Source organism: Garra rufa, chromosome 4 (genome assembly GCF_049309525.1).
Source record: "Garra rufa chromosome 4, GarRuf1.0, whole genome shotgun sequence".
Classification (NCBI taxonomy): domain Eukaryota; kingdom Metazoa; phylum Chordata; class Actinopteri; order Cypriniformes; family Cyprinidae; genus Garra; species Garra rufa.
The window spans coordinates 18,488,409-18,511,664 of NC_133364.1; the positions used below are offsets into that span (position 1 = coordinate 18,488,409).

General features: G+C 36.1%; 2 protein-coding genes across 2 annotated transcripts; both read right to left on the minus strand.

Moving 5' to 3' along the window:
* Nucleotides 1-982: 982 nt before the first annotated feature.
* Nucleotides 983-16,365, minus strand: tmpoa (thymopoietin a). Its single transcript, XM_073837767.1, has 15 exons — nucleotides 16,105-16,365; nucleotides 11,017-11,134; nucleotides 9,714-9,863; nucleotides 8,648-8,790; nucleotides 7,025-7,126; nucleotides 6,773-6,841; nucleotides 6,549-6,686; nucleotides 5,243-5,311; nucleotides 5,021-5,155; nucleotides 4,821-4,913; nucleotides 3,994-4,053; nucleotides 3,702-3,917; nucleotides 3,484-3,609; nucleotides 3,147-3,250; nucleotides 983-1,853 (listed from the first exon to the last, which is right to left on the minus strand). The coding sequence occupies exons 1-15, from the start codon at nucleotides 16,339-16,341 to the stop codon at nucleotides 1,499-1,501; spliced, it is 2,115 nt and encodes a 704-aa protein (XP_073693868.1). The 5' UTR covers nucleotides 16,342-16,365; the 3' UTR covers nucleotides 983-1,498.
* A 437-nt stretch (nucleotides 16,366-16,802) lies between these two features.
* Nucleotides 16,803-22,791, minus strand: strap (serine/threonine kinase receptor associated protein). Its single transcript, XM_073838514.1, has 10 exons — nucleotides 22,593-22,791; nucleotides 22,314-22,438; nucleotides 22,052-22,187; nucleotides 21,889-21,970; nucleotides 20,630-20,702; nucleotides 20,429-20,528; nucleotides 20,157-20,294; nucleotides 19,575-19,711; nucleotides 19,294-19,443; nucleotides 16,803-17,486 (listed from the first exon to the last, which is right to left on the minus strand). The coding sequence occupies exons 2-10, from the start codon at nucleotides 22,423-22,425 to the stop codon at nucleotides 17,425-17,427; spliced, it is 990 nt and encodes a 329-aa protein (XP_073694615.1). The 5' UTR covers nucleotides 22,426-22,438; nucleotides 22,593-22,791; the 3' UTR covers nucleotides 16,803-17,424.
* Between the last annotated feature and the right edge of the window lie 465 nt (nucleotides 22,792-23,256).

Sequence of the window (23,256 nt, forward strand, 5' to 3'; positions counted from 1 at the left end):
AATGGCAAGTTTCTATTTCGTAATTGTGACTTTTCTTCTCAGAAGTGAGTTTTTATCTGCCAATGGTGACTTTTTCTCAGAATTGTGAGTTTCTATTTCGCAATTGACTTTCTCAGAATTTTGAGTTTCTGTTTCACAATTGTGACTCATGATTGCGAGTTTATATTTCGTAATTTACTTTTTTTCCTCAGAATTGTAAATCTATATCTCACAATTGTGACATTTCTTTCAGAATTGCGAGTTTATATTTTTTAATTGTGACTTTTCTCAAAATTGAGTTTCTATCTGACAATTCTGACCTTTTCTCAGAATTGAGAGCTTATATTTTACAATTATGACTTTTTCTCAGAAATGTTTCTCGCAATTGTGACTTTCTCAGAATTGCAAGCATTTTCTAATATTGACTCCCAGTTTATATTTCATAATTGTGCCATTTTTTTTCTCAAAATTGAGTTTATATCTCGCAATTGTGACTTTTTTTTTCAGAATTGAGAGTTTATATTTCTAATAGTGACAATTTATCCACCTTATTCTTTAACATGGAAGTAAGCATTTATGGTTGAGACTTCCAGTTCACTGGCCACTATGGGGAAATAATAAAAATAACAATATACAGTAAATGGCAAAACTGTTTGCACTACAGACCAGTGTGTTCATAATTAAGATACAATACATTCAAATAATATTGTAAGACACACTTATTCACAATATCAAGCAGCAAAACAAGCCGTTTGTTAAAGCTAAAAATAGCTGGATGGATGAGACTGGAAGTCAGACCAATAAAGTTTACAAATTCCTGATCTTAAGGAAAAATTAAGGTGGATTTTTCTAAATTATCAAATTCTAAATCCTCTGAAGAACTAGACAGCCTAGTTCTTGTTGCAAACTATTAATTAGCGTTATTAGGCTGTTCAAATTAATCAACATTTTATAAGACCCGGAAATAAAAATTAAATGATTAAAATAATAATAACATTATAAATGGCCTTACATTGCAAAACAGTTTATTGAAAATATTTGTATTTCGACAACATACATAAATACTACAAGGGGCACCAATGTTATCATGGATACGGCACCTTTAAAGAGCTACATGTGAGAATAGATGCAAAAATATTGTCACAAGTAGACACTAAATGTAGTTTACAAACAAAACAAAAAACAAAACAAGTGTAATCAGCCTTCTCCTTCACCACTTCAACTCAGACTCCATTTCATGGACAGCATCAACATTTATCTGTAAAATAAAGTACAAATGAAAAACAAACAAAGACATACAAAAGGCAAAAAAAATTCACCATTTTAAAATTAAAACCAGATTTCATTGCTCTAAACCGGTTCATTTGGAAAAGAGCCATAAGCAGACATAATGCAAAGGCTCTGCATTTCTGTCTTTGTATGAATCTATAAAGATTGCAGGTAAAAGTCCACAGCTGCTGAATCAACAAAGAGACGTACTGGCTGAGTATGTTAAAGAGGGTAAAGATGCGCATGACATTCATTTGCTGGTGCTCTCATCTGATCCGCTCTGCTTGAAGAGTCCAATTTCATTAGTCTCCATGGCCTGGTAGACAAAGAACAGGAATCCAGCAACCACACTGAGCAGCAGAAGCTGCACCCACACTGGTAAGCTGCGGCGTGCTCTGGTCTTCACAGCAGGGGGCGCCACGGGCTTGGAAGCGGTTAGAGGGACAGCGGCCACACGTGGAACAGATCGGGTCTCTGTGTAGGTGGAGGCGGAGGAGAAGCTGGTTTCTCTGAGCTCCTTAAGACGGAGACGAGATTCGTCCAGCCATGCGTCACCGAGCAGCGGCCGGCCAGCTGCTCCTCTGATTGGTCGACGACAAGTGGCACTAAAAATACATTTGAAAAAAATAAAAATAAATAAATAGAATATAGATTTTTTGAAAACAAGTCTTAATATAGGAAACTGACCTTGTGTTAAATATTTTTTAAATAAAAATAAGACAAAATAATTTATAAATTGTATCCATACTTAAAAAAAAAATAGATTTACAGTTTATTTGCAGTGCAGAATTTCACTACTTATCTGTGATATGAACACCTGTTTTTTTTGTGTATACATTAAGAATTATACACACGTACAGCTTTAAAAGTCATAACACTGATTTGGTTCAGGAATATTTTTACTCAAAAAAAAAAAAAAAAAAAAAAAGCAACTCAATCATTTAAATAAACCTCTTTTATGAGCATGTGAATACTTTTGTGTGTGTGTGTGTGTGTGTGTGTGTGTGTGTGTGTGTGTCAGGGTGATACAGCTGTCCAAAAAGAAACGAAGCTGTTTGCCACAACGCTTATTAAACGTAATAAACAAAAAATGATCTGAAATATCTGAAAAACATTTATCCACCAAATCAAAGTCATGTGATATGGCCAACAAGCAGACAAAAACATAAAACTCTCAAAATATTAGATCATTCTGATATTTCAAAATAACAGTTTGGTTCAAGTTCAATGTCATAAAAAAAAGGAAATCATGTGGAGTGACTGAAAATGCACAAAACTCTGGCGTTTGACGTATGGATGCCCATTTCCACCACAGAATAAAAAAAAAATAAAAATAAAATTGCAACTTTTTTCTCAGAATAATGTGAGAAACTCACAATTCTCAGAAATACGATACAAATATGCAATTTTGACTTTTTCGAATTACGATACAAACGCGCAATTCAGATAGAAGATATGTTTTCCTCAGAATTCTATCACAATTCAGATTTTTCTTATTTTATTTTGCGACATACTTGCTGCTTGCACTTGCTGATACAAACTCGCAATCCTGACTTTTTTCCCTCAGAATTGTGACTCATAACTCATAATCCTGACTTGATGTAAACGTGCGTAAACTCCGGGTTGCAAGACATAAAGTCAGTACTGTGTAATATAAACTTGCGCTTGCAAGAAAAAATTCTGAGATTTTCAGTTTAAAAACTGGGAATATATATGTGAATTCTTTTAATCTTAAAAAAAATCTGACTTTATAACCTACACTTCAGAGTTTATATCATGCATTTGAGAAAAATGTCAGAATTGTGAGATGAAAACAATTACCTTACTTTTTATTCAGTGGCGAGAAACGGGCTTCCATGTTAATCAGTGCAAATGCTAGAAACTTCTTTCCTTCATACCTGATTCCAGTAGGGGTGTTGAGGTTTTCAGTAGGAAAAATCTCTTTAAGCACGTCTCTCTCTACCGTCCTCGTGGTCTGATCTATAGCCGACACCTTTTCAACCTGCGCACAAAGACAGAGCCACAAAAAGATGTGAACATTGGAATATAACACAACCAAGTGATGAAGCGATATTGAAGATCGACGTCACCAACTTTACCTTAAAAAACAAAACAAAATAAAGACATAATTTAACACCACAGCCGTGCATAACCTAAGTGACTCTTGAATCCCAAGTTTCCTCATCACCTTTACACCCCTGTGGAGCCAAACACCTTACAGCTCATTAAAATTACCGTTGCGGTCTTTGGCGTCTCCATCTGGCTGCTATCCATTCCTCGGACAGGAGTGTTTTGTGAAAAGAAAGGGGTGATTTTGGACTGTCTAGTCTTGGGCTCGGTTTTCGGTGAGCCACGGCTCTCCTGATAAACCAACAACGTAAATGTAAACAGCTAGAAACTCACACAGCATTTGTAGCAAATGTCCATAAATGAACAACTAATCAACTGCAAACCTGGGAAAGCTCATACGAGACAGGAAAAGAGTCCTCTGAAGCCATACGAGATGCAGAATCCCTAAAAGTAATTGAGTGCGATGGAAAAATCTCTCTTTGACCATCAATAGAAGGTGAAAGACAGCTCACCATGTCTATTAAGGGTTTGGAAGGTTTGTTTTGACCCAAATGAGTCTTTGAAAGCTTCAATACCGTGACAGATTTAACTTCCTGCGCCTTCAGAGAAGAAACAGAACTTTGTGAGCTACTAAAACAAATGTTTTAAACAGTTACGGATTGGCGCAAGACATACCACAGGAGCACGGCTTGAAGATTTACAGCTCAGCATGTTCTGCATACCCTGGCCATCCACCTGAGATTATGAAAACTCATATTAAGATCCATTTTTGCAGAAATATGCATTTGAAGATGGACGAAAGTACAAAATTGTGGTTTGACACATCTAATATACAATGATTTAGAGGTAAAAGCTTTAAAGGTGAAGCTCACTTCTAGAACAAAAATGTACAGGTAATGTACTCACCTCCTTGTCATCCAAGATGTTCATGTCAGTTGTAAAGAAATTATTTTTTGAGGAAAACATTTCAGGATTTTTCTCCATATAGTGGACTTCTATGGTGCCCCGAGTTTAAACTTCCAAAATGCAGATTAAATGCAGCTACAAATGATCCCAAATGCGGTTTTAAAAGATCCCAGCTGACAATTGATCTTTGCATGTTCACTTTTTCGACAAACCCTAATTGTCTTAAACCGGAGTTCAGGCAGAGCAAGACAAGACGAGCATTTGAGGTAAAAAAAATAAATAAAAATAATAATAATAAATTGTAATAAAAAAACAAAACAACAAAGACCGTTTTGCTAGATAAGACCCTTCTTCCTCGGCTGGGATAGTTTACAACCACATTTGGGATTATTTGAAGCTGCATATAAACGGCATTTTTAAAGTTAAACTCGGGGCACCATAGAAGTCCACTATATGGAGAAAAATAAGGAAATGTTTTCCTCAAACAATTTCTTTACGACTGAAGAAAGTAAGTCAAGGGGGTGAGTACATGAAAAATTTGTGTTCTGGAAGTGAACTTTTCCTTTAACTAAAGATGGACGTGTGCGTTTCATCACCTCAACACAAGCGGTATTAACCAGAGAAACTAGTGGCTCACGACTGTATGGTCTAATTGGAGGGGAAGTGATTTCAGCAGCATTCTCATCAAACTCCAGAGAAGACATTTTAATGACACACACACAAAAGAAAATCAATTACAAATTCTATTAAACAATGCCTTCATTCACAAACTGAAAGATTTATAAAGTATTGGCACCTTGTCAACAGGAGTGGTGCTACGTAAACCAGATACGGTTGACTTGTAAGGAGAGTTGTGACATTTTAGTGATTCTGACCAGTCAGTTGCAGACATGGAGGAGCGCTTTGAGGACTTGGGATCCTTTGCTTCTGCCTTTAACATGACAGCATAAAAAACACTATGGCACTACAATATGAGCTGCATCATGATGTTCATGTGTGAGGTTTCTTCTGGACCTACCAAAGGTTGTGTTTTCATCCTCACCAGAGGAATAGAGACCTCCTTCACTACCGATGACACCGAGAAATCCTATGAGAAATTTGATTTCCAAACAAACAAATGAGAATGATCCGAATCTGTATAAATGCCTTCTGTTGAACACTACCGAAGATATTTTGAAGAATGTTGGTAACCAAATGCCTTTAGACATTAATTTCCATACTATTTCTATACTATGGAAGTCAATTGGTACCAGTAACCGTTTAGAGCTGCACGATTTAATCGCTAAAAGATCTCGATTTGAAAGCAAACACATGGCATGTATGCGCTGCCATATTGGAAATACTTGGATGTAAACAACAGCATGGATTGCACAGTTAATGTACTACTGAATATGCTGTTCTGCTAATTTATGCTTAACATGTGAAAGCTGCTAAATCATATAGAAGGACTTAGTAAATGGGAAAGGGCGCAATATTTTGACAAACTAAAGTTAATAGGTGGTAAAATACATACGAGCAGTATTAAGATATTAGCCTAATATTTTACTTGCCTGAACAAACATGAATGTTGTCAAGATTCTTGCCCAGGAAATCCTGGTTCAGTTTGGCCAACTACAAACGCCTTTTGTTTCCTCAGGCAGTTTTTTTGCACTCATCTCCTAGATTTGTTATAACTTTTGGCAGTCTAAAATATTCGAAATGTTTTTCCTGGTCTGACAGATTAGTACATCCCAAAACAAGACAATGATTGACCATTTTCAGCAGCAATAATGAGCAAAATATGCAAGTTTTGTTCCGTTCAGTGCCGCCAATATGGCCAATTAAAGACGCATCGCGAAAACACACTATAGTTCGGATAAAAACACCGATTTTTATTGTAGCGATCTTTTGAAAGTATTTCTCCCCTAAAAATGTCACTTCAAGTAACGTTTGTTATGATGTTTTTGAATCATTCATTCAAGAGATTCATTCAAAAATGCTGATTAATTTAGTAATAGACAAGTGAACTATGTAAAAGTCATTGAATAGTTCATTCAAACTTTTTTACATTGAGTAGAATGAGTCAATTAATATGTTTAGAAAATATTTTGCTTGGTTCAGACTTAAGACAACGTAAGAGAATGATTCCCAATGTATCCCTAATCATTTAGCGCTAATTTGGTTACCAGCATTCTTCAAAATATCATCTTTTGTGTTCAACAAAAGAAACTCGCTCAAACAAGTTTGAAATAACTTGAGGGTGAGTAAATGATAGTTTCACTGAGAACTTCAATCACCTTGCCTTAATGTCAAACGAGATGTAAAAAAAAAAAATAGAACAACACCTTATCAGTGACAGGAGCCTCGTTCAAATCAGGCCGAAATGCACGGACTGGTGCGCTACGTCGTCTCAGAGATTCAGTATTAGATGAGAGCTTTGACGTCCTGTCTTTGAGCAAAGGTCTGGGCTCTTTTCTTACTGCCTTTAAAGTCAGGATAAAAGCATGTTCATGTGAATCAGCCTAATAATGTAGGCAGTTGGCACTACACCAGGGTCATGGGCACCTACCACAGGTCCTGTTCTCCTCCTGTCTTGAGAAACAGGAAAGTACTCTGCAGACGAGAGCTCAGAGTTCTCCTGAAATGGACACAAACCTCACTTACCATTGAGTAACAAAGTATATTATGGCCTTGTCTCATTTGTGAAACAAATAGGAGTTCAACCAAACCCAGTTCACCCGTGTTTTTTTTTTTTTAACTTGATCACCACACCCAGAAACCAGGTGATGCACGTCAATATGATAACCACAGATTATGTTACAGTGTCATCGCTTGCGGGAACCATCTGATCCAGCCTGTGCGAAGTTCTCTTCAACTTTCTTTTAATGTTCAAAGCTGGCAAATCTTCCTCTTGTGCGTCTTCCTCATCCTCCTACACACCACACAACAAAAGGTCTAGAACTTTCCATACATGAGAAAATGGGTTATCTCATGCTGACAGCAGGCATGACAACATTCAAATGTGGAGCAGTCATGTGACCACAGTAGGTCAGATCACTTCTACACCAGGTGGTGCTACTGAACCTTGAGAAGATAAAGCTGGAAAAATATACAGGTGGGAACGTCATATGGAAAATGTCTGCACTTGTTTGCATTATAGATGTATTTTTTTTTTTTTACAGTAAAGGCCAAAAGAATGTAACGATTGCACTACTTTGGAAGCTTGAAGAGCTTTGATGTAAGAAGTCTTTAATGAAAGTATCATTTGGACTATTTGTTTACAAGTGACCTGAACAAGTCATTGAGAGATGCAAGACTGAGTAAAGTCAAACAGGAATGAGAAAGCCAACAGTGTCTGGAGGAAGGGAGGGAATAAGAAGATAAAAGAGGATTCAAGTCTGGGCCAAGTTGAAGCTAAAGTGAAAACTGGACGGGATGTGAAACAGTGGGGGTGCTATCGCTAATTGAAATCATATGAACATATATTCAGTCTGCAGATTTCGCCTCATTTGCCACATATTCACAACTTTGGCTGAGCCGATTAATATACAGTTGAAGTCAAAAGTTTACATAATTCATTTACAGAATCTGCAAAATGTTAATTATTTATACTAAATGCATGTTTTTTTTTTAAATTTAGTACTGACCTGAATAAGATATTTTACATAAAAGATATTTACATATAGTCCACAAGGGAAAATAATAGTTGAATTAATAAAAAGTTTACATACGCTTGATTGTTATAAGCAATGTACAACATGTATATATCTGTAAATAACTAAAAAAAAAAAAAAAGTGTTTTAGGGATTTGTGACCCTTTAATATTGTGTTGTTAACTGAATGATCCACAGCTGTTTGTTTAGTACTAGTTGTGCATGAGCACCTTGTTTCTCCTGAACAGTTAAACTTCCTGCTGTTCCTTACAAAAGTTCTTCAGGTCTAACAAATTCTTTGGTTTTTCAGCATTGTGTATTTGAACCCTTTCCAACAATGACTGTATGTTTTTAAGATCCATCTTTTCACACTGAGGACAACTGAGGGACTCAACTATTTTGGAAGTTTCAAACACTTACTGATGCTTCATAAGGAAAAATGATGCATTAAGAGCCAGGGGTGTAAACTTTTGAACAGAATGAGGATGCACATTTTTTCTTATTTTGCCTAAATATCATAAATTTTGGTCATTTAGTACTGCCCTTCAGAAGCTACATGTTTCCCAGAATACAAAATGCGTTACATTTACCCTGATCTTCAAACTAATAAGTTCTGAAGCATCAGTGAGCATTTAAAAAAGAAAAACTTTACTAGACAACACCCCATTTCCTTTGTTGCAGGTTAAACAGATTAAACCGTTTGATTTGACGGAGCAGCATTTTTGCTGATGTACAAAAGAAGCAGAAGAGGAAAAGCACAAACAAGTACAATGCAAAGGTTTCGTCCTTACTCTGTTGTGCTGGCCACTGCGTGTTCTGCTGGTCACAGGCGTTTTCCCTCTGCTCCTGATTGGTCTCTCTACAACTGGGATCGGCTCGGGTTCTACTTCCGGTTCAGGTTCGGGCACAAACACAGGGGCTGGAGTTACCGTTTCTGAAAAAACAAAACAAACAAAAAAACACATCAAATGAGCATTTATTTTTTTTAAGGTGACATGTCATGAAAATCTGACTTTTTCCCAATGATTAAGTGCTATAATCAGGACCCCGGTAGAAAACATGAAAACAATAAAAAAAAGATTTTGCTCCCCTTGTGACATAGAAAGGGGATCTTATTATAATGCTACTGCCCCAATCTGCACGTTTCCTCCCATGATGCCGCTATTTTGTTTTCTCAAGCAATAACAGTGTACCAGTTCTAACACCATGGCGAAAATTTGAGCAAAGCATGCTAACAGTTCTGTCGCTGGCTGCACAGATGAGCACAGAACACTATTTAGGGTCTCAGCCTTAGATAAGACAAGAGAGCAGTGGATTTATTGATTTACTGTATATTACGCTACTGCCACACAGATCTAATATAAACGTGATTTATTTCCAGCTGTTTGCTTTCACAGACATAACTCGTGTGTTTAACACAAACTTGTGTATTCGACAGTTTAAGCACAATAACACATGAAAGAGAACTCAGTTTAGTACTCACATGCCACTTTCTGTGCTCATTCTATGAATATGTGCACTCAGAAGTTTAAACTGATATTGCTTTAAAACGCATTATTTCAGCATGATAGACATGAAAAACCAAACATGTTTTTTGACAATATCTGTCAAGCCTGTAACAAGCTGTAAAGGCACAACCCTCTTCTGGAAATTGGCCAGCGTTTCTGCATCCACTCAAAATAGGCATTTTCAAAATGATATAATAAATGATCTGGGGGGTTTTTTGAACTGAAACTTCAGACACATTCCGCAGACACCAGACTTGCATTATATATTGTAAGAAGGGGCATAATAGGTCTCCTTTAACATTTATTTCTACAAGTACATCATGCTTAAAGGAATCTGTTTGCCCATTACCTTCCTCCTTGTCGCTGTACTGGTCTGAGTCAGTGTTGCCATTCTGGCTGCCGTCTGTCTGTGATGTCTCTGAGGGAGGGGCCACGGTCTCAGGAGGACCTTGATCCAACAGCTTCTGAAGCCTCTTCTCGTAGACCTTCCGAGTGGACGCTGATGTGAAGACGGCATTGGCTATTAATGTCAGTGTCAAATCATTAAATCTCTTCCGATCATGACAAAAAAAACATATCGTTGATAATGAAAATGAAAAATTATTTCATGAAAGGGTTCTGCCCTGTTCAAAACAAGCTGTGAGAAAGTCTGCTGCTTTATCTGAAAAGCATTCCAACATCTATTTAAGGACATTATAACTATTCAGGCCAGAGTTGGATAAACATGCAAAGCTGCATGCTTGGTGAAAACGGCTGATCTACTGATTGCCTTGCACAATACCACAAGACAACTGGATTATTCCAGAAGCGAAAAGAGAAAAGTTTGGTTGCTTGCTTTGCACTGTGATAAGACAAGGTTGTATTTGCGTGTATATTACATTACATGTTATATTTCATTAATTATATTTCATTAATAATGCTTTTTCTGGGGGTATTTCATGTCCTTGCATAAAAAAAAAAAAAAACACATTTCATGCCTCATTTATGCTTTACAGTAACATTTTTCATTTGTACAATTCATTTAGTCTGTTAAATCTGTCCATATCTAGGGCCCTATAAAATAAAGGGCCCCATCATATTTTTTTATTATACATTTTGATTCACATATATAAAAATATTGCTAAAAAAAAATGATTTAAATTAATTAGACATGCTTTTTGATATCAAAATAGCATGTCTAATTAATTTAAATCATGAAACTTTAAAAACAATTTATTAAAAGTTTAAGAGAAAACACATTAAGGCCCTATGAAATCTGCTTTATTTCTTCCCAAATTCTGTTTTCCCATTACATTTTTTTCTGGATTCAGTCTATATAGAAGTAGTTAATAAAAAAACTAAACAAACAGAAAAAAAAACAAACAAAAAAAGATAATGGTAAAATATCTTACATCACAAATACTGTTTAATATATTGTGGCCCCATTTTTTTGCAGTTACGTTTAACCAGATGTTCCCAGGTTTTTATATTTTGTTTTATATTTGGCCACTGTGCCACATGTCTTTGAGTTAAACTTGGTTTGACATTTTATTATACAAAATAATGAAGTATTGCTTAAGTGCCCAAATACCTTTTGTGGGTCACTGTTGAAACGATAAAATATCTCTAATATTTATACTTCACAGTGAGTTTGAATCTCAAAAATGGCTCACCAACAATGGGTCCAGCATTCAGGCCGTACTTTAGTAGCAGGTCTTTCAAGTCCTCGTTGCTCAATTCAGTGACATCAACATCCTCTGGACGAACTTTGTCGGTTTTCCTTGTGGCTTTCTGTGAAGAAAAGTCACATTATCTTTAGATAGTAAACATCAGTTCTACGATTGATCATTTTCAGTTTAATATTCACATGCACTTTGCAAAGCTGTAGTATTGCATGGTAAAGTATTTGAACTTGTTCCAGTGTGTAATCAGGAGCCTGTCAGGCATGTTTAGACACCTGTTGCTTTAACAAGACGTGAGAGAATATAGTACTCCAAAACACAAGCTAGTTTTACAGGAACACATGAGTACATTCCTTACACCCCCAGACCATAAACATACTATACACATCTATATGAGAAACAGCTGGGCGGAGTTTAACAACAAGTGAAATGAAAAATCAATGCTTATGCAAAGCACCACAGAGATAGTGGCATTAGGGACTGGAGGCATCGCAAACAGGGACTCTCAGAGTGGGACAAAGCATGAACAATGCAAATCCAGCCACATTCCCTGGAGTCAAGCCCTGCTCTACAAACACAAGCATGTGACCAAAGAGAAATGGTGCAAAACAGTGAAGCGAAGGAGGAGAGAATGGGTTACGAGGGGCAGGAGGAGATCGTGAAGGCGCATGAGCTTCAGTAAGGGGCCTTCACAAGGGCTGATCTGGAACATTGCCTACTCAAAAAAAACTTTCATAATCACAGCATTCCAGCAGGATGGAAGCAAAAAAAAAACTTTCCTCAGTCCACAGACAACACCCTCATGGCTATAAAGTTTCTGCCTATGTCAGGCTCAGCATGTGAAAAAGAGGGATGTGGAGAAAATGGGTTGAGGTTTCATTTAGGCAAACAGAGTTTAGATTAATTTTAATAAACTTTTGGTTGTAAAAATAAGGTAACTGAACTCATGCATGGCATTCTCAAGTGATAAATTAAAGTAGTAGTTCACTTTCAAAATAACTCACCCCCATGTCATCCAAGATGTTCAAGTCTTTCATTCTTCAGATTAAAAGAATTTAAGGTTTTTGAGGAAAACATTCCAGGATTTTTCTCCATATAGTGGACTTCAATGGTGGCCAATGGTTTGAAGGTCCAAATTGCAGTTTTAATGCAGCCTCAAAGGGCTCTACCCTATCCCCACTAAGGAATAAGGGTCTTACCTAGCAAAACGATTGGTCATTTTCTTAAAACAATAAACATGTATATACTTTTTAACCACAAATGCTCATCTGGCATTACGTAGTCACATTGGAAAGGTCACGAGTGACGTAGAAAGCACAAAGCGAATGCGCAAAGAAAGTCAAACACCCTTTTCAAAATGGTAAAACAATGTTAGACAATTTTGAAGTTGGAGTTAACAGTGAGATGGAGCTTTTCACCCTACCCTACCTTTCTGAACTGAACTTAAAGTACACGATGAAAAACCAATCATGTGTGTCCTTTCCAATGTGATTATGTAATGTGTAAAGATGTAATTTGTAAAAAAAAAAAAAAAAAGACCCTTATTCCTCGGCTGGGATTGTGTAGAGCCCTTTTAAGCTGCAATTTGGACCTTCAAAGCATTAGCCACAATTGAAGTCCACTATATGGGGAAAAATCCTGGAATGTTTTCCTCAAAAACCTTCATGTCTTTGCGACTGAAGAAAGAAAACATCTTGGATGACATTGGGTGCGTAAATTATGATAATTTCCTAATCTCCTTTAAACCATTCAGTGTGAATTTCTTCACCAGTAACCCACCTTTCTATATTTCAGCTGAACAAACTTTACATATTGCTTTTCTAGCATACTTTTTTGTCATCACTACCACCATCCAAAAAAGTTTGAGCATCTTCATTCTCAACAGAAAATTATTCTCAACGGCATGCCAGACTGCACATAGTGTGTTGAGAAGTTGATTATTTTGCCAGATTGAGCTTTTGATTTTCTGGCGTTTCCGATCAGATTTATGGGCCACTGTAGAGCTGGTTTCTCAGTCCAGGAAGTGCCTTTTCTAAAGAAACAGTTCCAGATTGGGCAAGTCCTGAGCTAAGCCAAGTCCTGAGGGTTTACACCAGACCGACCAGCATGCTGTCAGCCCACGTGGTTCAATGTAAAAGTCAGCTCTCTGGAAATTTGCAGTAATGAGGCATGATGTTAATGGTTACCCACAATTTACACTAATGTGGCTTTTACATCACTGCATGTAAAACAGTTTTATTTATCCACAAACAAACAAAAAAAACAAACAGCACAATCTAGTCTAAACACTTCTGCAACACATTGAAGAGGTTAAAAGTGAGCTCAAACATCTATATGTGGCATCAGTCATGCAAAAACTGAGAATGAAGTACACTATGTGTCAAAAAAAGCATGCCAAAAATGTTTGTCACACAGTTCTGAAATTACTATCTGAAAGACAGCAACTTCAAAGAGCTCAATGCGCACACACATCTGGCAGTCAAAGCAGAAATTCCTCTACGCAAGGAAGTATTTCCTCAATAAAGGGACCAGACCCACTACGAAAACAGCCTTGTGCAGCTCTCATCTTAATCTACAATTCCTAGACCTCTAACTTCCCATTCAATTATTCGAGTCAGGGGTTTTCAAAATAGGGTCTAGGGACCCCCAGGGGCCCACAAGAGAAAGGACAAAGTATATGAAAAATATAAATTTAGATTAAATTAAGTAAATAAATATACATATACTACCAGGCAAAAGTTTTTGAACAGTAAGATTTCTAAATGTCTCTAATGCTCAACTACAGCAAAAGCTGTAATATTGTGAAATAGTTTTACTATTTATATGACTGCTTTCTATTTGAATATATTTTACAGGCTTGGTGAGCTGAAGAGATGCCTTTAAAAATAAAAAAAATAAAAATCGTACTGTTCAAATACTTTGGACTGGCAGTGACATATGTACACATTTTTATATAATAGCAAATTTTGATAGCAGATAATATAAATTGCATGACACACACAACTCTGAAATGGAAATCCCTGATTTAAGCACTGAATCTAGAGTAAAGTAGTCTTTTCATACTAATAAATGTGTACTGACATTTTTATGGCTAAAGAAAAACACCTTGGCAGTCAAGATGAAGAGAGGGTTAATAACAGAGAAGCTCCAATTCAGGAGGATTTCACAATGACAGGCCACACTACCTCATTCACTGGCACTGTTGTATAGAGAGGTGCTTTTAACAGCAAACATCTCTGTTAAAACATAAAAGGACTCTGTGTAGTTGTCTGGGTGGAGGGTTGAGGTAATCGGGTTGGCTGAATAACCAAAACTAATTTGAAACTTGTAGTATTCACTCTGAAAAGTGTGTAAATAATGGCAACAACAGACACACCCTCATACCTGATGGAAAAACTGTAAAAAAGATATAACTGATAAGCACATTGTGCTTTTTCAAGTGCACACTTGGCCGTATTATGTGTTTATCATAGGGCGTTTATGAATGGCTATGGATAATAAAATTGAGTAGCTAATGTGACCCTGGACCACAAAACCAGTCGGAAGTAGCATGGGTATATTTGTAGCAACAGCCAACAATACATTGTATGGTTCAAAATTATTGATTTTTCTTTTATGCCAAAATCATTAAGATATTAAGTAAAGATAATGTTCCATTAACATATTTGGTAAACGTATCAAAACCTTTTTATTAGTAACATGCATTGCTACGAACTTCATTTGGACAGCTTTAAAGGTAATTTTAAAGGAAACATTTTATTCAACTTTCAGATCCATAAATCATCTGAAAACAATGAATAAACCAGTCTAATTTCTTTAAATTACAATAGTTATAAACTAGGCACGAATTTCCACATATGGATCTTTCCCAGAGTGCTCATTTAAAGCTGAGGCTTATATACGTTTCCTGTGACTTGAATGGCCACGCCTAAAACAGATGTGTAACTGAGATAACATACAGCGTTGTAAGATTTCGTTATAATCTTTCCAAGTCATGCATTTATGATACTAAACACATAATTGAATTTAAAGCAATGAATCAATGTGACGGAATTTAAGCGGGAAATTGTCGCCAGGCGGTAACAGAGACTCGCATTCGAATCGGTTCTTTCGAACTGTTCGATTCAAACCCACGTTCTGAAAATGATTCTTTTAAGTCACTGCGTACAAAAGTGATATTTAATGACATTTCTATATTATATCTTAAGGGCATTATTGTAATTCCATAAGCACTTGCAGATGATTCAACGCATAAAAAGTCATTTGTTACCTTACGCATGGGTATATGTAACAAATAGCCAAAAATACATCGTATGGGTCACAATTACGGATTTTTCTTTTATGCCAAAAATCATTAAATTTTCTACCGTAAACTTAACTTTTGATTAGTAATATGAATTGCTAAGAACTTAACTAGGACAACTTTAAAGGAATTTTTTTTTTTTTACACACTCAGATTCCAGATTTTCAAAGAGTTGTATCTCGATCAAATATTGTCCTATTCTAACAAACCATACATCAATGAAAAGCTTATTCATTCCGCTTTCGGGTATGCTGGTATTGTGGTCACATTTAGAAGCTATAAAATTAGATTTAACGTTACGTTAAACAGAGTAAATATATTACTACTGTTCATAGAAATACACCATTTCGCGAGTGTGATCAAATTCATGCAATAATTTCGTAAACATATTTCCAATCTCGCAAACGAATCGCTCAGACCTGTTTTGTAATCTATTTGATTCACTGGAAAGATCTAACTCAAAAATAACGATTCGTTCACGAACCGGACACCATAGTAAAAGTTCGCCATGCCGGTTTGTTTTCATTTGTGAGACATGTGCATGGGCAAACCGAACACTTACAGCATTTGTTTACTCTGAAAATACTAACCCACTCTTTTACTCTAAGAAAGATGCTTTTAGAAGATGCACGACTTCATACAAATTATATAAACTGCGAATTACATCAATACAATTCGATTCATTTACAAGCAAATCAAACAACCAGCGTAACGTTAAACAAAGCAAGCTTTTCCAAACCAAGGAAGATCAATGATCGACCAAACGAGCAACCCACCCTGCCAGAGCGGCTCCTGTTGGAGACCACGGGGGCTGGAGGCAGTTCCTCGTCGCTGGAGAAGACATCTGGAGCGCCGCTGCTCTTTTTGTTTTGCGCGGTCAGATTCTTCAAGTACAGCTGCACGTACACGTCCTTCCTCTGTTCGCCGTTCGGCAGAGCCACATTATGGGCCAGTAGTGCACTTTTAAGCTTATCCTTAGTGAGCACAGACGGGTCCTCCAGAAATTCCGACATGTCTGTTCGCTTGAGCACTCACTATAGCTGGCTGAGACTGATTTATTTTATGAGATCAGTGACCAACTTAGGAGAGAGATCCCTATTGGACGCTTCCGCAGGAAGAAGCGCTCTGATTGGCTGTTGGACTATTTAAAATCACGGGCGATAAATAGACGCGTTGAACCACTTGTTTATAAGAGATTCGCTTAGTAACTTGGAAAAATGAAGAAAACAAATCATTTTATAATTAAACTATGAATTAAAGAACCTGTAACAGTAAACAAATCAGTAATTGAAGTGCAAAACCATAACAGTGTCAAGTAAATTGTATATTATCTGATTAGTAGAACACAGACACAAACCGTGGCGAAAAAAACTGCTAAAACCAGCTACTTCCAACTAAAACCAGCCAACCAACCAAAGCTGGTTTTAGCTGTTCTTTTTTCAGCAGGGAAGACAAATATACAATTTGATAAAGGTACGTCATCAACATTTTATTGGCCAAATGATACAACACATGTTGCAACTGAAGTCAAAATTATTAAAGAACTTAAGTCACTTTAAAGCTTTACATGTTTACAAATTTCCCAGGCTCTCGTGGAAAACATTTACCACAAATTCACACTACTATTGATAAACATTTCAAAAAACGTTCCTCAGGAGATGTTATCGAACCGACCATTGAGCTCTTGCGTTAACAAACAAAATGTCCTTGAAAGCACATGTTGTAACACCAAAAGAAAAAAACAAAAAACGAATCTTAACCAAAGTGATCACAGTGCTGCAGAAACCGACCGCTTATGAAGGAGCTGACTGCTGTATCATGGGTATCAAAGAAAGAGCAGGCAGCTGGAGGATTAGTATTTGAACTAGCGCTCTCAGCTCTACTGCCGTCTCCTGATGCTCATTTCCACAACTTTATGCGCTTGTTGGTTCGTCTCCACGCTTAAAAGTCATGCTCGGCAGTGCGGTCCGTGTCTTGTGAAGAAGGGTGGTGGCACAGCACTCTGCTGGGGTGTGGTTTCCTTGACCCATCCCGTCCCTGACCTCTCCCGTGATCTCTCCTCCTTTGCTTCGTTGTCTCCTGCTCTCTCTCCCAACTCAGGCCTTGATCTCTGCTGGAGGGCAGTACAGTGCTTCAGAGTTCTCCGATGACAGCTCCTCTGAAAGCGACAGAGATTTTAGTGTGAAGTACAGAATCCAATACACAAGGTCACATATGAAGCCAGTTCCTGACCTATAAGGCCCTTTCAAATAGAAAATCCAAATAGTTTAGTATCAAAATTTTGACAACAAGCAGGCATTTGATTCATTCTTTCAGGTAGAATCGTGCCAGATATTGTAGGAATGACAGTGGAGCGGAAAGAGCATCTCTTTATGCAAATGAGAGGCAAAACAAGCCACTTGTCAGCTAATCGCTGAAGTAAAGGCAGTGACATCTGTCACAAGCCTTTCAAAATCTAACGATAAGGCTGGAATTTTGTTGCTTATAAGGTAATGTAATAGTTTGCTGTATTGCAAGCTTTCATTTTGGTTAGATATTAATAGAAGTGTATTAGACTGGTGATGGATGTATAGGTTCGGCTTTTAGAAATAAGGTCTACACCTTTTTAATTCATGTGTATACACTATCTGTCAAAAGTTTTTGAACAGTAAGATTTTTAATGTTTTTGACAAAAAAAGTCTCTTCTGCTCACCAAGCCTGCATTTATTTGATTCAAAGTACAACAAAAACTGTAAAATTTTGAAATATTTGTACTATTTAAAATAACCCTTTTCTATTTGAATATATATTTAAAATGTAATTTGTGATTTCAAAGCTGAATTTTTAGCATCATTACTCCAGTCACATGATCCCTCAGAAATCATTCTAATATTCTGTTTATCTGTTTAAAAATAATTATTATTATTATGTCGAAAACAGCCGAGTATAATTTTTTCAGGTTTCTTTGATGAAGGTTTCTTTATCAGCATCTTTTGATCAATTTAAAGCATCCTTGCTAAATAAAAGTATTCATTTCTCTAATTTCTTTCCCAAAATATAATATACTGACTCCAAGCTTTTGAATGATTTAGTGTGTAATATTACAAAAGCTTTTTATTTCAGATAAATGTTGATCTATTGAGCTTTATATTCATCAAAATTAAAATTAGTGTTCCCTTGGTTTTATTTTGGAAAAAAATATGTTACAGTATTTACTTACTTATTTACTTATATTTTAATTAAATATTATATATTATTTGTTTGTGAAAAACACTTTTCACAATACTTTTAAAATACTTTATCATCTATAGCATAAGTATGTTTATGTTACACATTTGAACCCATTTTCATATAATTTCAAATTTCTTACAAATTAAAATAAATAAAAGTCTATCGGCTCTTCAAGATATCGGCATCGGCTGCCAAAAGAAAAACAATATCGGTCGACCACTAATAATAATAAAAATGTTTCTTGAACAGCAAATCAGCATATTAGAATGATTTCTGAAGGATCATGTGACACTGAAGACCGGAGTAATGAAGCTGAAAATTCAGCTTTAATCACAAGAATAAATTACATTTGAAAATATATTCAAATAGAAAACAGCTATTTTACATAGTAAAAATATTTCAAAAATGTTACCGTTTTTGCTATATTTTGGATCAAATATATGCCGGCAGGGTTGGAAAAATCGAATTGCCATTTTCCTTTATAAGAACTTCTCAAATTCTTCTCAAAGATTTTGTGTTCCCAAAGACATGTTTTAAATGACCAAAGCTCAGACTAGCATTTACTGCAAACTGAGCTGCTCAGAGAAAATTAAAAACACTGGATAATGAGCAGTTTGTGCCTAAAAGAATGCACTGGCAAGCATATACTTAATTGAGTTGCACCAAGCAATATTGCAATTTTGTCTTTGTTTCAATTAGCCCTACATGCTAACTTTCTTGACCTAACTTTCTTGACCATATCTATGTAAACTCACCAGGCAGGACACATTTCCACAGGCCGTATGTTTTCCCCACAGCTGTCTGCCACAGACGCAGAGTGCCATCCTCTGAGCCACTGGCATACAGTTCTCCGTCAGGGCTAAACCGCACACAATGTATGGGCCCGAAGTGACCCTTATATGACTCTGAAAGAGAAACAAACTTAAAGTCAAAAATTAACAAATAAGTATACATTCATGAGTCAATCTAAACTTTGTTTTTGTTTCCATAATGCAGATAATTACATAAACCAAACAACTACATTCCTATTTCCTACCCATTTCCTCTTTGGTTGTGTAGTCATATTTATAAAGTTTGAAGTCATCTCCTCCAGCCACAAAGAAGTCTTTATCAGGATGCAGTGAGGCAGAGTGAATGGAAGCAGGGGCATCCACAGTCTTGATCAGATCCAAACTGAAGAAATCAAACAGAACCGTTTAACATTCAGTTCTCAATACATTTATTAGTCTTTAAAGGGATTGTTCACCCAAAAATGAAAATTACCCCATTATTTACTCACCTTCAAGCCATTCTAGGTGTATATGGCTTTCTTCTTTCAGACGAATACAATCAGAGTTACACTAAAAAAATATCCTGGCTCTTCCAAACTTTATAATGGCAGTGAATGGCTGTTGAGATTTTGAAGTCCGTCATATAAAGAACTCCATTATAAAGCGTGGAAGAGTCAGGACATTTTTTTTAATATAACTCCAATTGTATTGGTGTGAAAGAAGAAAGTCATATACACCTAGGATGGCTTGAGGGTGAGTAAATCATAGGGTAATTTTCATTTTTGGGTGAACCATCCCTTTAATGTAGGCCTAATATTTGCATTATATGACAGATTGTAGTTATCTACCTGTGGGCTTTGTAGAAAGCGATGGTCCTCCCATATGTGATGACGAGGACCTCCCCATCAGGAATGTACTCCATGCTGCTGACAGAGGCATCAAACGACAGAGTCTTCACTGACTCCTTTGTGTTCCTGTCCCAAAGTCTGCACATGAAAGACAACACAAACTCAGGATCAGACACCATACATATATATAGACATACTATAAAATATCAGCTGGAAAAAGGCAAAGTGCTGTTACATTCAAAAGACTTTCTGTTAACCTTTTGGACGCTCACCTTATTGTTTTGTCCTCAGCAGCTGAGAGTATCTGTTGGTCATTGTTACACCACAGAGCTTTCTTTATAGCAGAGGTGTGGCCTGAAATCTCCAGGGGATCTGCATTAAAAATGCCAGATAGCCTTACATGTCATTATTTACCCTTTAGCAATTATTATTTTGAATATCAAAACAAATCCACAAAGAGTCACTTTACATACCTGCTTCAGGTTTGCCGAGATCATAGATGCGCAGTACTTTATCATTCCCTCCAGTCAAGAGACAGTTACTGTCCTGTTGATTCAACATATTATGGTAAAAACTCTTAATTTAACAAAACAACTCAGCCTAATTAACAGAGAATGTTCAAAAACATGAAATTATGTGACATTACTGAAATGACATTAATGCTGTAAACAAATGGTAGTTTCATATATAGTTTGGATTATAGAGATAAAAAAAAAATTACATTGTTAAACCTTTTACACTAACAGTCACAAGTTTTTGAACAGTAAGATTATTCATGTTTTTAAAGAAGTCTCTTCTGCTCACCAAGCCTGCATTTATTTGATCCAAAGTACAGCAAAAGCAGTACAATATCTAAATATTTTTACTATTTAGGATAATTCTTCTATTTGAATATATATATTTTTAAATGTAATTTATTCCTGTGATTTCAAAGCTGAATTTTTACTCCAGTCATCATTCTAATATTCTGATTTGCTGCTCAAAAAACATTTATTATTATTATTATTATTATTACAACATTGAAAACAGCAGAGTAGACTTTTTCAGGTTTCTATGATATAGAAAGTTCAGAAGAACAGCATTTATCTGAAATAGATCTTTTGTAACATTATAAATGTCTTTATCATTACTTTTGTTCAATTTAAAGCATCCTTGCTAAATGAAAGTGTTAATTTCTATCATTTCTTTCCCAAAATGTAATTTTAAATTATACTGGCTCCAAGCTTTTTAATGGTAGAGTGTATAATGTTACAAAAGTTGTATTTCAGATAAATGCTGATCTTTGGCTGATCTTTATATTCATCAAAGAATCCTGAAAAAAAATTACTCAATTGTTTTTAATACTGATAACAATATAAAAATGTTTCTTGAACAGTAAATCAGAAAATTAGAAAGATTTCTGAAGGACGTGACACTGAAGACTGGAGAAATAATGCTGAAAATTTAGATTTGATCACAGAAAAAAATTTGATTTTTAAAAATATATACAATTTTTTTTTAATAGTACACATATTTCACAATATTACTGTTTGTGCTGTATTTTCAATCAAATAAATGCAGGCTTGGTGAGCAGAAGAGACTTCTTTAAACAAACATAAATTCTTTTGACTGGTAGTGTATCTTGATATTTTTGTATTTGCTTTACTCAAGTGTCACACGATCCTTAGGAAATCATTCCAATATTCTGATTTAGTGTCATTGTGAACATCTGGCTCTTTGCATCAAGTCTTACCTCTGTGAAGTTCACCGATTTAACAATGTGCTTGTGTGCCAGGGTGAGGACCTCGTCTCCAGTGACAGCATCCCATACCTTTCTGTCAGATTCAAACAAATAAACAAAAAAGGTAAAATAATAATTCACCAATACTTCAACCATTGTCAGTGCTTGTACTTACGCTGTAAAATCTGCTGCGGCCGTAGCTGCTTTTGTCGCTTCTTTATTCAAGGTGGCACCCCAGACAGCACCCTTGTGACCCAAGAACGTCCCGATCCAGTCCCCTGTGTCTCCCTGGCGCAACATAGGTTTGCCATCTGCAATTTTGGATTGCCAAAACAAACTATTTTAAAGCTAATTAACTTATAAACAGTTTTTAATGCAAAGCAAAAACACCAGGTTTACAATCAATGGCTGGTTTTAATATTCAAGAACACACCTACCTTTACAAGCGCTAATAAGGAAATATCCATAAGGAGTTATTCCACTGAACGCCAGATCCACAACAGGTCTGGTGTGACCAGAGCAGGTGAGAGGAGTCTGTCTCATAGCCATTTTCACTGGAGATCTACAAAGATGACAGGACACATATGGATTTTTTCTCAAACACAGCTACACATGTAGTACAATTCAAGAAGAGGTCTAAAAATAAAGGTATTTAACAGGACAGAACAGATGTGCAGGCTAACCCAAGCTTGGCTAGCCAGGAAATCAATCATTACCTTGCAAAGACAGCAAAACAACGACACACACCAGTACTTTGTGGCCAGATTACGTGTCGGGGAGGATTGTGGAGCTCAGAGCTGCACTCCCAGCTACAGTGCTGTGCCACCAGCTACACGAGGTGTGTGTGAGTGTGTTGAAGCTAAACTCGAGCCCTCGCTAACGCTACAGGAACATAATGGAAGCACTGCTGTGAAAACCGGCCATCATTTCCGGCCCGCGACGCTACTGCATTGGTCAGAGTCATGTCACGTGGGGCGACATAGCGTCAGTTAGGTACAAATAGTTATTTTTCTAACGATGAATATATATTTAGTTCATGTTTGCTAACACGTGTTGGAAAATGTAAAAAAGAAGAAAAGCCTGTGTATACAAGAACATTTGTTCAGTATTATGTAGCGAACTGAGGCCATGTAATTACATTAACGACCGTTTAATCTTAGCCAGAAGATCGCGATTAGTCACATCCAAAATATTTTATTAACATAATATATATTTTTAAAATATTTACATGTATATATTTATATTCATATAATATATATATATATATATATATATATATATATATATATATATATATTTTTTTTCTTCTTAAAAATATCATGCATTTGTAAGTATTTATATATACAAAATAATATACACAGCACACACACATATATAATG

Excerpts from the sequence above, each read along its gene's own strand:
- strap (XM_073838514.1), bottom strand. The coding sequence starts at position 22,425 with ATGGCTATGAGACAGACTCCTCTCACCTGCTCTGGTCACACCAGACCT. Across the intron at positions 20,295-20,428 it reads GCTGAGGACAAAACAATAAG|ACTTTGGGACAGGAACACAA; the intron begins GTGAGCGTCCAA and ends TTTCATGTGCAG. Across the intron at positions 17,487-19,293 it reads GTGGAAATGTGTCCTGCCTG|AGGAGCTGTCATCGGAGAAC; the intron begins GTGAGTTTACAT and ends TGTCGCTTTCAG.
- tmpoa (XM_073837767.1), bottom strand. The coding sequence starts at position 16,341 with ATGTCGGAATTTCTGGAGGACCCGTCTGTGCTCACTAAGGATAAGCTT. Across the intron at positions 9,864-11,016 it reads GAATGCTGGACCCATTGTTG|CGTCCACTCGGAAGGTCTAC; the intron begins GTGAGCCATTTT and ends TCTTCACATCAG. Across the intron at positions 4,054-4,820 it reads TTAATACCGCTTGTGTTGAG|GTGGATGGCCAGGGTATGCA; the intron begins GTGATGAAACGC and ends TCATAATCTCAG.